At 41.6% G+C, this 14854-nt stretch overlaps 1 protein-coding gene across 1 annotated transcript; it reads left to right on the plus strand.

Moving 5' to 3' along the window:
- The first annotated feature begins 465 nt into the window (after positions 1–465).
- On the plus strand, positions 466–13237 carry erich3 (glutamate-rich 3). Its single transcript, XM_061078892.1, has 15 exons — positions 466–494; positions 2118–2211; positions 2635–2760; positions 2882–2953; positions 3243–3371; positions 5285–5443; positions 5731–5946; positions 6423–6603; positions 6710–6896; positions 7534–7766; positions 7854–7994; positions 8340–8708; positions 9821–9955; positions 10086–12442; positions 12560–13237. The coding sequence occupies exons 1-15, from the start codon at positions 466–468 to the stop codon at positions 13235–13237; spliced, it is 5106 nt and encodes a 1701-aa protein (XP_060934875.1).
- The last annotated feature ends 1617 nt before the right edge of the window (positions 13238–14854 follow it).

Genomic DNA, 14854 nt, shown 5'->3' on the forward strand with positions numbered 1-14854 from the left:
TTTAATTTTTTTATTTACTTTAATTTAAAAGAAAAAAATATATTTAATTTGAAATGGTTATGGTTCATTTTGGTTTTTAAATTTACATATCGTTAGATATTGTGCAATGAATAGGTGGTTGAAGTCCTGCCAACACGCGCAGAGAGAGAGAGAGAGAGAGAGAGAGAGAGCGAGAGGGACTTTTGTGTGTGTGTGTGTGTGTGTGTGTGTGTGTGTGTGTGTGTGTGTGTGTGTGTGTGTGTGTGTGTGTGTGTAAGTGGAAACCAGCCTCATTGGCAGCATGGTCACGTGGTCTCCCATAGCAACCGCCGGGTGTCATCAGCTCCTGTGCTCAGCTTCAGCTTCATGTGCTGCTGCTTCTCTAACTTCACTTTCCTCCACACTTCTTCACCTTTGCTAAACTTCACACCTTCACACCTGACACGCGTTTCCACCTGCCACGCGTTTAGCAGGGAGCTGGAGACCATGAGCCACCTTAGCCACCTCAGCCCCGGGTACGTACTCTTTAAATGTCCGTGTTATTCTTTGAACTTGAGACTTTGAAGGATTCCGATCAAACTTTGTGTATTTACAGTCCGTGCAGCTGCTGTGTCTTTACACTTATCTCATAGTAACGCTCTGAATTTGTGTTTTACTTCATCTCGACTCATATAAAAACCACCAAGTTAACTTAGGGAAGTGCCAGCTGTCTTATTCTACTCCTTTAAATGACTCTTTACCCTGTGCTAATGCTAAAGTAAAGCTAGCTAGTTCCCTTAAAGTGGAGTCAAAAGTTCACACAGTGTTGCACGGTAGTGACGCAGTGTTGAGATCAGGGTGCAGGTGCAGTGAAGATGTCGTCAGGCTCCACTGGCTGTACTGTAAGAATTCAAATTCATTATGTCTTTATGGTTTTATGATAGATGTTTTTGAAATGAAAGCTAATCAAACACTTCACACCATGTTATTCATGTCTAAACAGAAATGTGTTGATTGACACATTTCATGAGAATCACTGAGGCTCCGCTGGGAATCATTTTGGAAAACAGTGTTTTGCTTTGAGAAACAAATGACCCTGACAAGATAAGAAGAGCGAAATCTTAGCTTTAGTGAAATTATCGACTCCACAATATAAATTCAGTGTGTTTCCATGTGAAGGAATGCAGCTACGTACATTAACTCATATCCTGTGTACGGTTTTAAGGTGTTTGAGTTTTTCCATTTAATGCTACTTTTTTAACTCTATTGTTTTTAATGTATCGAGTGTCACATTGAAGCTAGTGTGTTACTTTCTATATTATCTTTATATTCTATATATGTGTTTTTTAATATCAAGCATCTATTAAATGTTTTTGTCATAAGGGTTTGAAAAGGATATCCTAATGCCATTTTTATTTTATTTTATATTTATAACAGAATGCTTTTTACTCCCTAATATTGTTATTGACATCAGCCCTCAAATATCCATTTTGGTCGGGCTGTCATTTAGCTAATGGGCCAACTAAAAACCAATGTTAAAATTCACAAACAGCATATTTAGAATAGAAACTGTAAAACAAATGACACTAAAACAGATGTGATCAGCAGGTTATATTTCTGTGCCACCTCCCTTTGGATCAGAGAAAGCCATGGATTATATGATGACTGACAGTGAAACAATACTCCACTGTACATGGAGCCAAAGATGAAGAGCACCAGGGACAACTTAGACAGCCACACAAAGAGGAGGCAGACAGGGTTAAGTGTGCCGTCCCCTCTAGCTCCGGTGTGTAATCCGACCCTGGTAACAGACCCTGCAGTTGGAGGATCCCCTTGTCTCGCGCTTAAATGTTGGAGGAAATCAAATCTGCGTTGGAAAAAAAAAGCTGGGGAGCGGGCTAGCTGGACTGCGGGGGGCTGATGTCTCATTAACGAGGACAACAAACAACTGCCAATAAACAAATGTGGTGTTGGGTCCCACTGAAGCATTTGATTAAGATTCTGGTTTTCTGTTCGGTGTAATCAAGAACTGTGGCGGAGGGAAGACGAAGTTTAAAGTCTGGATGTCCTTTGTGAAGTGAGGTCTTGTCTGGTGACGCAATCTGTTGAGTTTCCATTTGTTAATTGCCTCTGTGTTTTTATGGATCGTGTTTCTGCAGACTGCTCTCAGCCTACAACAGTCTGACCGACAAACACCTCGCTGGATACTTCAGCAACACTCGCATCAGAAGACACTTGCAGAGAGCAGGACTGGTACGGATGATGATGTAGTGACAGATATTTGGTCTCGAACTTGAACCCCCCCTGTCCATCTTGCATTAGGAAAATTAAAACAAAGTCAAACAGAATGAATTGGACTGACCATATACGTACAGATAAATTATTGACAAAGCACTTCATGAATAGTGACATTTTGACTTATAGTACATTCTGAATAGTTAGGAGAACAATTGTTATTTAATATAACAACCTGTTAATGATCTTTATTTAATATTGGCTGTACAACTCACTGTCATGAAAGTTCCTCTCCAAGGACATGGATATTTAATTGTTCTGGTGCTGTCTTGCAGTGGTGTGCAAAATATTAACTGTAGGTGACCTCAGTTTAGAAACAATGTTATCACTCATCATAAACTCGTATTGATTGAGCAGTACTGACACTTTTGTGGTTTTCAGATCACCAGGAGTGGCCGAATCGTTCCAGACAAAGAGTACAGACACAAGCTGAGCCAGAGAGCCCACCAGAGACATGTTCGGGAATGTCTCGCCCAGGCCATTTTCTACAAGGTGCTGGAGATGGAGGTGAGGTGAACACAGCGTACCCGAAACAAAACTGGAGAAACAAACTCCACTGTACTATGCTATCAGTTCTTCTCATTGCATAATAATCAATGCCAGTTTGTTCTGTGCCCCTCCCATGCAGCGTCTCCATCAGATCGAGATCAAAAGGAAACTGGAGGAGTTTGCAAGTAGGGAACGAGTGCACAAGATCAAGGTAGATCATTTACATTTGAACACTGCTTGGTCTGAGTTTAAATGATGTGACATGATGCCTGTTCATAACGTCAGCCTTTGTTTGCACATTGTTGATCTATAAAAAGCCATCCCATTTCAGTGTCTCTAAGGATACAGATGATCCGGTCTGTATGAGTCATCTGTTTTGAAAGTAAAATGAACAGTTTGAGTGGCATGAATCATTTGAACCATAATATATCTGGTTTTAGAACAAAGATTTTCACATGTAGCAACATAGTGTCTCAATGAATAGTATTTTTTTTGGAAAGGTGGAGCGCTCCAGAAGGTATGAAGACGACATCATCCCCGTCCTGTCTCCACACCCACCCCCGGGTGTCAGGGGTTTCCGGAAGCAGCACTCTGGACCCGAGGGGGAGCACTCCGAGTCCTCCGACTCCGTGAGTCCAAACATAAGCCTTGGTACAGTCATAGATTGAGGGGACAATGATGTAGTTTAAATTTCAGTGTTACTTAAAAACACTGTTTATATGCATCATCCCTCAAACTTAAGTAAAAAATCGGAGACAGTTTATGGGTGAGGTATTATACAATTTCAACATATTGGGAAATGTGTTTATTTACCTGAAGAGAAATAGAAAATCTATCGACAGATGATTTCATGTCTGAACAGTAAATATGAAGCTATAGCCAGCAGCTAGTCAGCTGAGCTTGGCATAGAGACAGGGAATAAAAGGGGAAAGTTATGCGCTTTGTCCAAAGGAAACAAAATCCAACGAGCAGCACCTCTAAACGTCACTTATCAACACGTGTAATTTATTTGATCAGTATAAAAACCGAAAGTGAAGAGGACACGTTTGGATCAGTAGAAAATGTGCTGGACTTTTTCTACTTCTTGACTGTCTCAGGTTTACAGTGGTTGCCGGGCTACCACTTACTAAGCTAACTGTCTGCTGGCTCCAGTACAGATTTGAGGGTGGGATCAGTCTGCTCGTCTGATTCACATTAGGGAAGTGGATCTCCCAAACTATTTCTTTATCAACTGAGATCATCATGTTTGTGTGACAGTGACGTAAACAGATCAGTAGCCAAACGCTGACGGTTGTCATGTTAACACAGACACTTGAGACTGAAGAGCTGTCTCAGCGGCTGTTTGCTCTGTGAGTGTTTGAAGTGAAGTAGAGGGATTAGATTCATGTTTTCATTGAAACATAGAAAATCACTGAGCTCGATGCCAGAATAAATGGAGCCAGTAATCCTCCATCTCTGTGTTTACTCGGTGAGATCTCTCTCTTCATCTCAAGTTTCCTGCTTAGCAGATGAATGAGCTCGAGCTAATGACACTCCAGCTCGTTTTGACTATAAGTGAAAGTTTTTATTCTAACATGCAACAAGACATTTTATGATTTCTAAAGTGGACGAGAGAAACCAAAGTTGTGGATGGTTTGAGCAATTTCTAATATTTGGTGCATCCACTTTACCTCGGCTTACTCCTACTGCTGTGCTTAAAATCTGCTTAATTTGGAAACTGCTTCATCAAGGTCCCACTGACTCTCTCCTGATTTAGAAATCCATCAATCCCAACTTCAGGTAGCCTTCATAAACTGGATCAATCCAATATTTTCTTACTAGGAATATGGCTTTTTTCTTATCAATATTTGTGTGTATATTCTTCTTTATTTTTCTGGATTTGTGAAATATAAAAACCATATCACACAAGTTAGAGTTTGTCTAAACATTCATGTGTTATGTTTATGGGATGCAGTGTTTTGAGTTAGAATCCAAAAAATCGTCTCTTCATTATGTTGCCTGAAAAATGACTCTCTTCAAGCTCCTTTAAGGTTTTTAGGACATTTTCCTTTACATTTATTTAGAAATTATACAGAATATTGCATTGTTTTCAATTGTTTTATATCTGTAAATAACAAAAGTCTTCAATCATTTCACATTTCAGCACTTTGGGCCTTGTTCAAAACACATCAACAACAAAATGTTTAGAGTTAGGGAGCTTTTCTAATTACTATTGCGCAACACAAATCTGTTGCATCACTTAACAGTTTATTAAGGCTACCAGTCATAAAGGTCAACTTATCCTTAATCGGAAACTTTGACATTTAAAAAAAATACTATATAATGATGTAACTGAAGGAAAGAACAGATTCAGTTAAATTAAACATCACAACATTCTGAGTTTAACATTAAGTCATTCCTGCGTTCATAAACTGCTGTGCAAAAAGTTGAGCAGATGTTTACCATAGAGCCAAAAAGGAAAATGCTGACACCGAGGTCTCCATAGTGATACTCAGTGTTTTTAATTAGCAGAATGCTGACATTAATTGTTTTTGTATTGTAGCTGGGATCGTCTCGACCCAACACGGCTCCAGGGAAGATGCAGAGGCCGATGCGTCTGAAGCCGATCCACAGCAACGGCACCACGGCCTCACTGAGACTTGGCTCCCCTTACAGGCTCCAAGAGTCCTCCAATGAGAACGATCTGCTGTTCAACTGCACTGTGAGACAAATACAACATTCATGCATTCACTCACCTGCTTGTATAGAGGGTGTGCAGGACACTTTTATATTGTCTGGACACTACTCTTTAGAGAACTTTAATTAAACTCTTGACAGAAATGTGTTTTGTTTAATTCTGACTGTATAAAAGTTAACCCTTCCATGTTTCCACATCACACATCTACAGTTCGTATAACCACCCATCAGCTCTAAGTAGACAAATACCTCCCCAACAAATGCACAGTCGCAGTCTTTCGACTAAAGTGACCTTATTAACTTCCCTCCCAGATGACCAAGGAGTCGCGGAGACGTTTGACTACAATGGAGACCTCCAATGAGATCTCCCCCTACCGCCTCCCTGTCATCAACAACTTTGTTGTTACCCCAGTGCCTCCAGCCACAAAGAGGAAAGAGAGGGGGCTCAAGTTTACTCCCAGCGGTGGCACGCTCCGAGGCCGCAGACTGCGCCCCACCACCGCCACCAGTGGTGCTAACGTCACTGAGGTCTTTATTTCTCTTCTGTTTTCCCCAGCAACGAAACTCTCCACAACACACTTACAGGCGGCAGCGTCATTGGATTAATTTGGAAAGGCCATTAAAATTTCCACGCCACACATTGATGTTACTTAGAAGTAGGAAGTTATACTGTGTCTTTTTGTGTATCTGATGCATTTGTATCTTGTACTCTCTGGTTAACTTAAATCAAATGAAGTATTAGTTTACTAACACGATGCATAACATTTTACTGGCCTAAGTTTTTAATTAATGAACTTAATAATTACACATTGTCAACTGAGCTTGTTTTTACTATACTGCAATTAATCAGTACAAAATGTCAGTTGTAAGACAAAATGGAATAGGAAAAATAAAGTACTGATATATTACACGACTATTTTACATAACATTTATCACTGCAAATAATCAGTCTATTTCATCAAACCTGTCATGTCATTTTCTGAAATTGATATTAAACTCCCCAGGACCCCCCCATGCTGAGGAGCTCTGTGCACCACAGCAGGGTGTGTGTGAACATGGTGTACTTTGGCAAAACGGTGCATCTCTCCCACGACCTGACCGACATGAGGGACGATGTGAAAGTGTTCCAGCAGCACTGCGGAGGAGAGAACCTGTCTGTGTATAAAGGAAAGCTCTGCGAGGGAGGTCAGTGTGACCATCTGAGTTAGTGTGTGTGTACATTTATATAAACCATTGGTGGGGATCCTCAGACATGCATCACATCCTCCACCTCCTTCATCTTTTCCCTCAGAGTCCTTCCAGTTCCTTTCGAGGCGACACAGAGGCTTCCCCTTCAGTTTGACCTTCTTCCTGAACGGGCTGCAGGTGGAGCGGCTGAGCTCCTGCTGCGAGTTCAAACACAGGAAAGGCTCCAGACTTGGCGGCAGACACGGACACTTTGGCTTTGTCAGCGTAGAGGGGGGCTCTCCCTGCTATAAGTAAGGTCTTCTTTTAAAGGCACCCTGTGTCTATAACAAAGGAAATGAATTGGCACATTACAATACAACTGAAGTGAAAATGGCAATAAGAAGCAGAAATGTATGACTTCTATTAATTTGACATTTTGGGGAAAAAGTTATAATAAAACATTTGACCTGTGGCTTGTTAGATTTTGCTACCTTTGGACAGCAGGAGGCCAGATGTTTCCCTTTGTTCTGATTACTAAGTTTTCCTGCTTTCAAATTTATGAAAGGGATCAAACGTGGAAGATCAAATAACAAACAGTCATCATCATGCAATTTAAGAGTTTTAGAGAGTTTTAACCCCTTTGTTTTGGTTTTCTTGCCTACAACTTTACTGTTTTCTGACTTGGTGGAGACCAAACTGAGCTAAAAAGAGAGTGAATATTGTTGATCTGATCGTCACAAACAGTAGTCCAATTAAAAATCAATGTTGCTCTGTCTCTGCTTCGTCTGCTCACAACTTCCTCAACATATCACCATATCAGTATCCTGTTGTCAGATTATTGACCGTTGTTGGAAGTTTAATGACAGATATGAACATAGTATTTATCTTCCCAGCAGGAAATAAGAATTATTCTTTTAAACTCAGCTTATGTTTATGTACATTTTTCAGGTGCATCATAGCGATGGGATTGGACAAAAAACCCACACCACCACCAAAGAGGGTGAAAGAGGAGGGAGGAAGAGAGGAGTCTGTCATCAGCCCGAAGGATGCTCCTGAGATGGAAACAGAAATGACCGGGGAGGATGCTGCCTCCCCGTCCGACTGTGAAAGAGGTCCTCCACAGGAAGTGGAGTGTCCAGTCAAAGAGGCACATGTCACTGTGCAGAGCAGAGTCAGAGATGGTATAAAACAACTGTATCACTAAGAGAAATATAAAAACAGACTTTTCTATACCATTATGTCAATAAATGTTCCTTGTTTTAACTCAGATTATGAAGAAGATTTTGAAGCAGACGACGAGGGCCCTGTGGAAGAGGGGAAAGAAAAGAAATCCCCATCTCCATCCAGTGACACTGAGACGCAGGTTAAAGAGATGGATGCATCTGAGACTGAAGACGATGAGAAGGACGGTGGGTGATTCTCCTCGACGCATGAGAGGAAAATAACTGAGAGGAATGTGGCATTACACCATAAACACATGATATTCAATTGAAATCTGCTTTTAATCCAGTAAAAAACAATAATTTGTTGCTTTCAAAAGCATTCAAATACGTTTTACTTCTGATTAAGTCTAAATCCCGGTAAAATGATTAAAATATCACTATATGTTGTATCCTATATTTAAAAAAATATATATAACTGTTCATTATGAAAAAATGAACCTTTCTTATAGAGGAATTCATATCCATTTATACTGGAAGTGTGGAGAATGATTATTTTGTGAAAGAATTGAATATGCTCTCTTTCTTGTACAGACGACATGAAGTCTCTTTCAGGCTCCAGCTGTACAAGTAGCGACCAGGAGGCGAGTGATGATGAAGCAACACAAGACCACAGAGAGACAGCGGAGCAGACTGCGGTGGTTGATGAAGAAGAAACTGTTTCTCCACCAGACGAGAAAGATGAACCGTATCCAGAAGAAGCAGCTGTGACGGAGGCTGAGTCTGGTGCGGCTAAAGACCCGGACGTACGGGACACTGCGGGGGACAGCACAGAGATCGACAACTCTGACACCAGCGTCCCCTTGGGGCAGGAGCTCAAACAGAGTGATGACGTTTCGGGAGAAAAGGAGGAGGTGAAAACAGAGGATGAGGGCAAACAGGAGGAGCAGGGGCCGGAGAGGGGTGAGTAAAAAACCAACAGGTAGATTTCACCTGAGTGAGGAATCGTTCTGACCATCTTGTATGGAGGTTTTTCCACTATTATCACAACCAGTGCTGTGTAATGGTTTATATGTAATTTAATAACACAATATTACAGCAAATTAACGTTTATTATTGTCACAGTAGTACAGTACTGTGATATTTAAATTATAGTATGGATAATGTTCTTACATTTTAATAGTGGAAAAATTTGGTGTCTGTTATTTTTTTCTTTCCTTACTCTTCGTTCATTTTGTGTGTAATTATCTTTTTTGGGTCTTACACTTTTCAATGTCAAACATCAGTTTCATTCAAAGTGAGTTTTAATTTTTTTTTGATATTTACAAGAAATCCTCACATATTGATTGCATTTCACAAGATATTTATGCCGTTCGCTTTTTTATAGCTGCACTATACAGTTTGGATTAAAATGATAAGTGCCATGAAATAAATCTAAACAGCAGAAAAACAATAGGGGAGGGGGTGAAAGGGCAATCAGATATGAAGGAGGAAGCTGCCGCTGATGTAAAAATACATGTATTTCTAAAGTGCACACACTTAAAATGGCAGTGTTTCTAAAAACACAAAACATGCAGCTGTGAAGAGCTGCTTAATATTCATGTATGGACTCTGCACACAAACAAATACAAGCAGCTTCCTACCTTCATTTTCTTCTTCAATTTCATGTAAACACTCAACCTACACATGGTTAGAAAATGTATTATAATGGAACTCTATCGTTCCAAAGTTAAGAGATTTTCTTTGTCTTATTTCTACATTTAAAACTAAGTTTAACTGTGCTTTGTGTTTCAATTTTTTGTTGCGTGTGTACTAAATTGTGTGTTTTTTGAAATTATCATTTTGCATGTTGTGTTTCTCCCTTGTTTGCCCCTTGAAAGATTAAAAAAATATTGTTTTGTTCATGGTTGTATGTGTCTTCATTGGCTCAGTTCTCTCATTGCATTGCCATTGTCTTATTCTTTTTAACATTACATCACTCGCCTCCAATGAGTCAATTACAAAGGTTCATGTTGTTCCTGTGGAAATGTGGGTTCATATCATTGCATGTGCTCTTATCTCATTTCTATCTCAAGCTAAATCTGTGCAGGAGAAACTGGTGGAGGCCATTCTGAAGGAGTCTCAGTGCAGCTCTGAGCCCGAACTGAGCGACACCAGCACAGAGGAGGAGGAGGAGGCCACCGATAAAGGCCACGGACAGAAGAGCGATGGTACATTGTTTTTAAATTTATTGAAATGATTATGCAATAGGAAATACAACAATTTTCTCTTTACAACATCTGTCTATTTTTTTTTTTTTTTTTACAGATGTCTTTCCAAAGCAGCTACAGACTCTCGCAGAGGAGCTGAAATGTGAAGAAAGTGTTGTTGAAGCTGAAGTTGTTGAAGATCAGGAGGAGACATCTGAGCCAAAAGAACAGGAGGAGGATAGAACCGAAAAAGAGCTTCATGAAAACAGGAATAGCACCAAAGATGAGCTGGACAAACAACTGGATGAAGATCATGATAAGCCTGCGTCAGAAGAAGAGAAGTTGGAGGACAGGGGTGCAGCTCTCCATGCTGTGTCTGAAGGGCACATGACACCAGAAAACACAGCTTCAGAACCTGAGGAGGGTACAGTAGCGAAATGCAACGATTCTGAAGCTGCACAGAAAGATGTAGAGAGTGAGGAGAAAACTGCAGAAGCAGAGGAGGCGGATGAATCATCGGTATCGGAGCTGGATAGAAAGACTGACGAGACAGCGGCGTCGGAGGATGCAGAGGAAGAGGCGATGACAGTGAGCGAGGCAGTGGAGATGAAAGCGGAGCCCTCAGAGGAGCGAGAGGCCCTCCGCTGTGAAGAGGCACTTGCGAGCGACACAGAGGAGAGGCAGCAGGGAGACAGCACGGCAGCATCACTAACAGAAGTCACAACGGAGGATTCGAGCAGCTCGCTGGAGGGGAGCGCAGACACCACAGTGGAAAAAACAGCAGATATTAGTGAAGACAGTGTAAATGACGAGGGCAGTCAAGATGAGGTTAAAAAGGAAGAAGCAGAGCTAGTGAGTAAGGATGGGAATCAGGAAGATGAAGGGTTGGGTGGAGAGCAGAGAGAAAAATCTGCGGAAACAAGTGGTGAGGTAGAGAAGGAGAAATCTGAGGAGGAAAGTAAGGAAGCAGAAGGTGAACATCGTGGAGAAAAGGAAGAGAATGAAAAACATGAAGAGGAAGAGGGCAAAGATGAAATCAAGACAGAAGAAATGATAGAAGATGAGGCAAATGTTGTAGAAGATCCTAGAACTGACTCAAACCCTGAAAGGCAGACAAATGAAGAACCTGCTGATGAAGAAGATGATGTTGCACATGAAGAGAAAGCAGAGGAATCAGAAAAAGACGAGGCTAGTGAAAGTGCTGAGAATAAAAATAGCGAGGAAGAATCTGAAGCAAAGGAAGCCGTGATTGATAAAACCAGTGAAGGTGAAGAAGTAAAGGAGACAAAGGCAGAGAGGGACGAAGAAAAGGGTGAGGGAGCAGAAAAAGAAGAGAGAAATGAGGAAGAACAAATGGAATCTGAAAAGAGTAAAGATGACAATGAGAAAGCTGAAGAGAGAGAAGAAAAGTCAGCGATTACCGTAGAACCTGAGAAAAATCCTGATGATGAGAAGACCTCTAGCAAAAATACAGCTGAGTCAGAAGACGTCAATGAAACAGCCGATGGAAATAAAACGACTGAACACACGGTGGAGTCAGAAGATGCTAAGAAAGAAAATGAAGGAGCGAGTTCCAACAGTGAGAGAGGAGAAATTGATGGTGAAAATGGAGAGATTTCTACTGGAGGGGAAAGAGATAGTCATAATGATGATGAGTTAGAAGCTTCAAAAGAGGAGAGTAATGAGGAGAAAGCAGCCGAGTGTGTTGAAGACGAAAGAATAACAGAGGAGGAACCGACTGACGGTGAAAGTGCGGAGGTTAAAGAAGCAGATTCTGGAGATGGTGCTCGAAAACATGATGACGAGGTTGAGCAGGATCATGGAATCGATGCGTCAGGAAGTGAAGCTCGGGAAAGAGACGACAGTGATAAACAAGAGGAAACTGCTCAAAAAGATCCTGAGCAAGAGAGCAAAGAAACAGAGATAACAGAAGAATCTCAACCAGATCACATGGATACTGATGGAGAGCAAATGAAACAAGACGAAAATGGCAACAAACCTGAACTCAGTGAAAACAGAGATTCAGACTTGATTGAAAATATTGATAGTAAAACCAACGAGGATAAGGCACAATCTTCAGCACCCACAGATGACGGTTTAGGTGGCACAAGTCACAAATTAGACGAGTCCACCGCAACATCTGACAAAACAACATGCTCTGATCAACTTGCTGCTGTCGCCAATGGGGAAAACGGAGAGGACGCGGAGGAGGCGAGCAAGGCCTCAGAGGAAGGAGCAAGTGTGCTCCTCAAACCTCAAGCACAAAACGAGGAGGCTCCTAACGCAGAAGAGAGCGTCGCAGTGGATAAAGAAACTCCAGAGGCCCTGGCAGCAGAAGACAGCACAGATCTGGTCACAAACTGGGTAAACACGCATCAAATGTCAAAGGACTTTGAGACATTTGTGGAACCTTTAGAGGATTTAAGGGAAGAGAAGTCACACGCTCAAGTTTACAGTAAAGAAGAGACGAAAGCTACAGAGCTGCTGAGGGTAGAGACTCCACCTGAGGTGATGACGATGAGTGAAAAGGAGAAAAACGAGCAAATACACAAAGTTGAAAGTGAAGAAAAACTGGAAGTTGTAGAGTCGGAGATTGGGAGCAAATCCTGTGAAGATGAACCTCAGAGCGACGCCATCAAAGATACATCCGAGGAGAAAGAGGAGACTGAGGTGGAGGAATTCAACCAGATGATACAGACTGAAGAAAATGATGAAGAGTCTTCAAACGGACAAAGAAAACGAAGCAAGGAATCTCTAGAGGAAGACGAGGATCAAAAAGGAGCAACACAGACGCACGGTGATGTTTCAAAGACTGAAGTGGAAAGCATTGCCGGTACTCATCATTCTGCTGCCAGTCTCAAAGCTGAGAGTGTCACCGAGAAACAAAGTGAAGAGAAAACTTCTGCTCGTGATCCAGGAAAAGAAACAGAAACTGAAGAGACAAAATATCTCCAAGCTGCGTCCAAAACAGACGAGGACATTGAGCGCCCAGCGAGTCCAGGTGGAGCCAAAGATGCCGAGGAATCATCGGGGAAAACAGAGGAGCAGAGTGGAGAAGTGACGGAAATAACTGATTTTACAACGTCCAAGTCCGACGATGGAAGCCAAGAGGAGTCCCAGGACGGAGGGATCCGGCCCAAACCGTCCGGCAGCAGCCTGAACGGAGAGAGAAGGGACGAGCAGCTGATCAAAGACATCAAACGCACCCTGAGCAAAGACAGACTGAGTTTGTTCTCCGTAGATGAGACGCTGTTTGGGAGCAGTTCGTATCCTTTGCTGAGCACAGCGAGGACGGAGAGTTGACGCTTGAGTGGCTGGCACTAAGGTACAGTGACTCTTCAAAAGCAGCTAAATCGGAAAGCTATTCAATTATAAAAGTTCCAACATATGTTTTTCTAAACTTCCAGAGATATAAGAGAAAACTTTGATGCATTTAGACAATTAGATGGCACAGAATATTTAAGTTTTATAGTCATTTTCAGAAAAGAACTCTGGAAAATTTGACATCCCCTGGAGTTTGCCTTTCACATATGAAGAACACAGCTGGAGTTTGTCCGGGTAAGACAAGTTCACAACAACAGGAAAATGTCCGAACCATTCAGGTGAGGGCTGGTATCTGGGTAGGGAATACAGGAGGCAGGACAGGATGTATACAATCTGCTCTGGGACATGGGAACATCATCAACACATCATTCTTTTTCCTGCTGCATTCTAACATAAGCTCACTCTGACATTTTACTGTGGCACTGGCAGGAAAAGTTCCAGAAAATCTCCAGAGCAACTGACTCAGACGTTTGCGTTCTCATATACATCCCCAGTAAATTTCAGGAAAATGTCCGGACTTCAGTTCGTGTCTAATGACGAAACAACGATGAGCTAAAGTGGATTCCAGATTGACCTTGGCCGTCAAGTGTCTTGTAGCTTCTCTGTTCACGTTACAACAACTTCTCAGTCCTCATCTGTCACTCACCAGAAGAAGAAGCTGCATAATGAGTCATGACTGCCGTATTAAAATCTCCACAATAGACCATCACTTCCTATTGTCGGTAACAAAGAGGCGTAGGTTTTTTGTGAGCTATCAAGTGCAGCAGCGATCACCTATTACCTGTAAACAGATCCTCCTCCACTCACACTCACAAATGATTGAATTATTCATGGTTGTTGGGACTCCCACAGTTGAGTTGGCCCATGATACACACTTTGTGTTTCCACTCACCGCGCCATGAACAACTTTAAAGTGCTTTAGCTGTGATAAGAGATGTTTCTGTGCTCTGTGTCTGTCAATGACAAATTTAGTCGGAGCTTTGATATAATTATTTGTTTGGATGACAGTGTCTAGACGAGGTTTCAACGAGTATAACTGAAGATTATTTAACACCATTATGAACAGAATTTGAGACCTATGTCACGTACAAAAGATATAAATTTATGAATAAAAGGAGTCCCAGACATTTATATTTCTTATCACCACTGTCTCTCTTGACTTCTTTGTAGGTGTCTTGAATGGCACAGCTTTTTCATTTTTGCATCTTTGGCGTGTGAGAAGCAACATCAACCTGCCGGGGATCCTTTGCTGTGAGCTCACCTCAACTCTGCGGACATTTGCGTTCGAACACACGTCCTCTTGAGAAACTAGGAAGGATCTCAAGAGTTCAGTGAATGTCTGCAAGCAGCTTAACAGACAAACACAAAACCTCCTTGGAGAAAGTAATAAGCACTTCAGATTTATTTATACTGCCTGATCACATGATGTAGCGTGTTTGTGAAGCTTCACCTTTTCTTTTGATATGTCACTGACTGACTGCTTGTGTGATTTGGACGTTCAGAAAATAAAAATGAGAAATTAGATGGAGAGTGACCTGTTTATTTTTTGTCTTAAAACATTAAATTGTGTGCAGATTAAAAGTTGAGATCATTAGA

Source organism: Limanda limanda, chromosome 9 (assembly GCF_963576545.1).
Source record: "Limanda limanda chromosome 9, fLimLim1.1, whole genome shotgun sequence".
Taxonomy (NCBI): domain Eukaryota; kingdom Metazoa; phylum Chordata; class Actinopteri; order Pleuronectiformes; family Pleuronectidae; genus Limanda; species Limanda limanda.

Bases quoted from the DNA above. Each gene is read 5' to 3' on its own strand.
- erich3 (XM_061078892.1), top strand. From the start codon at position 466: ATGAGCCACCTTAGCCACCTCAGCCCCGG. The intron at 495-2,117 runs GTACGTACTCTT...GTGTTTCTGCAG, and splicing joins CTTAGCCACCTCAGCCCCGG to ACTGCTCTCAGCCTACAACA. The intron at 2,761-2,881 runs GTGAGGTGAACA...CCTCCCATGCAG, and splicing joins ACAAGGTGCTGGAGATGGAG to CGTCTCCATCAGATCGAGAT.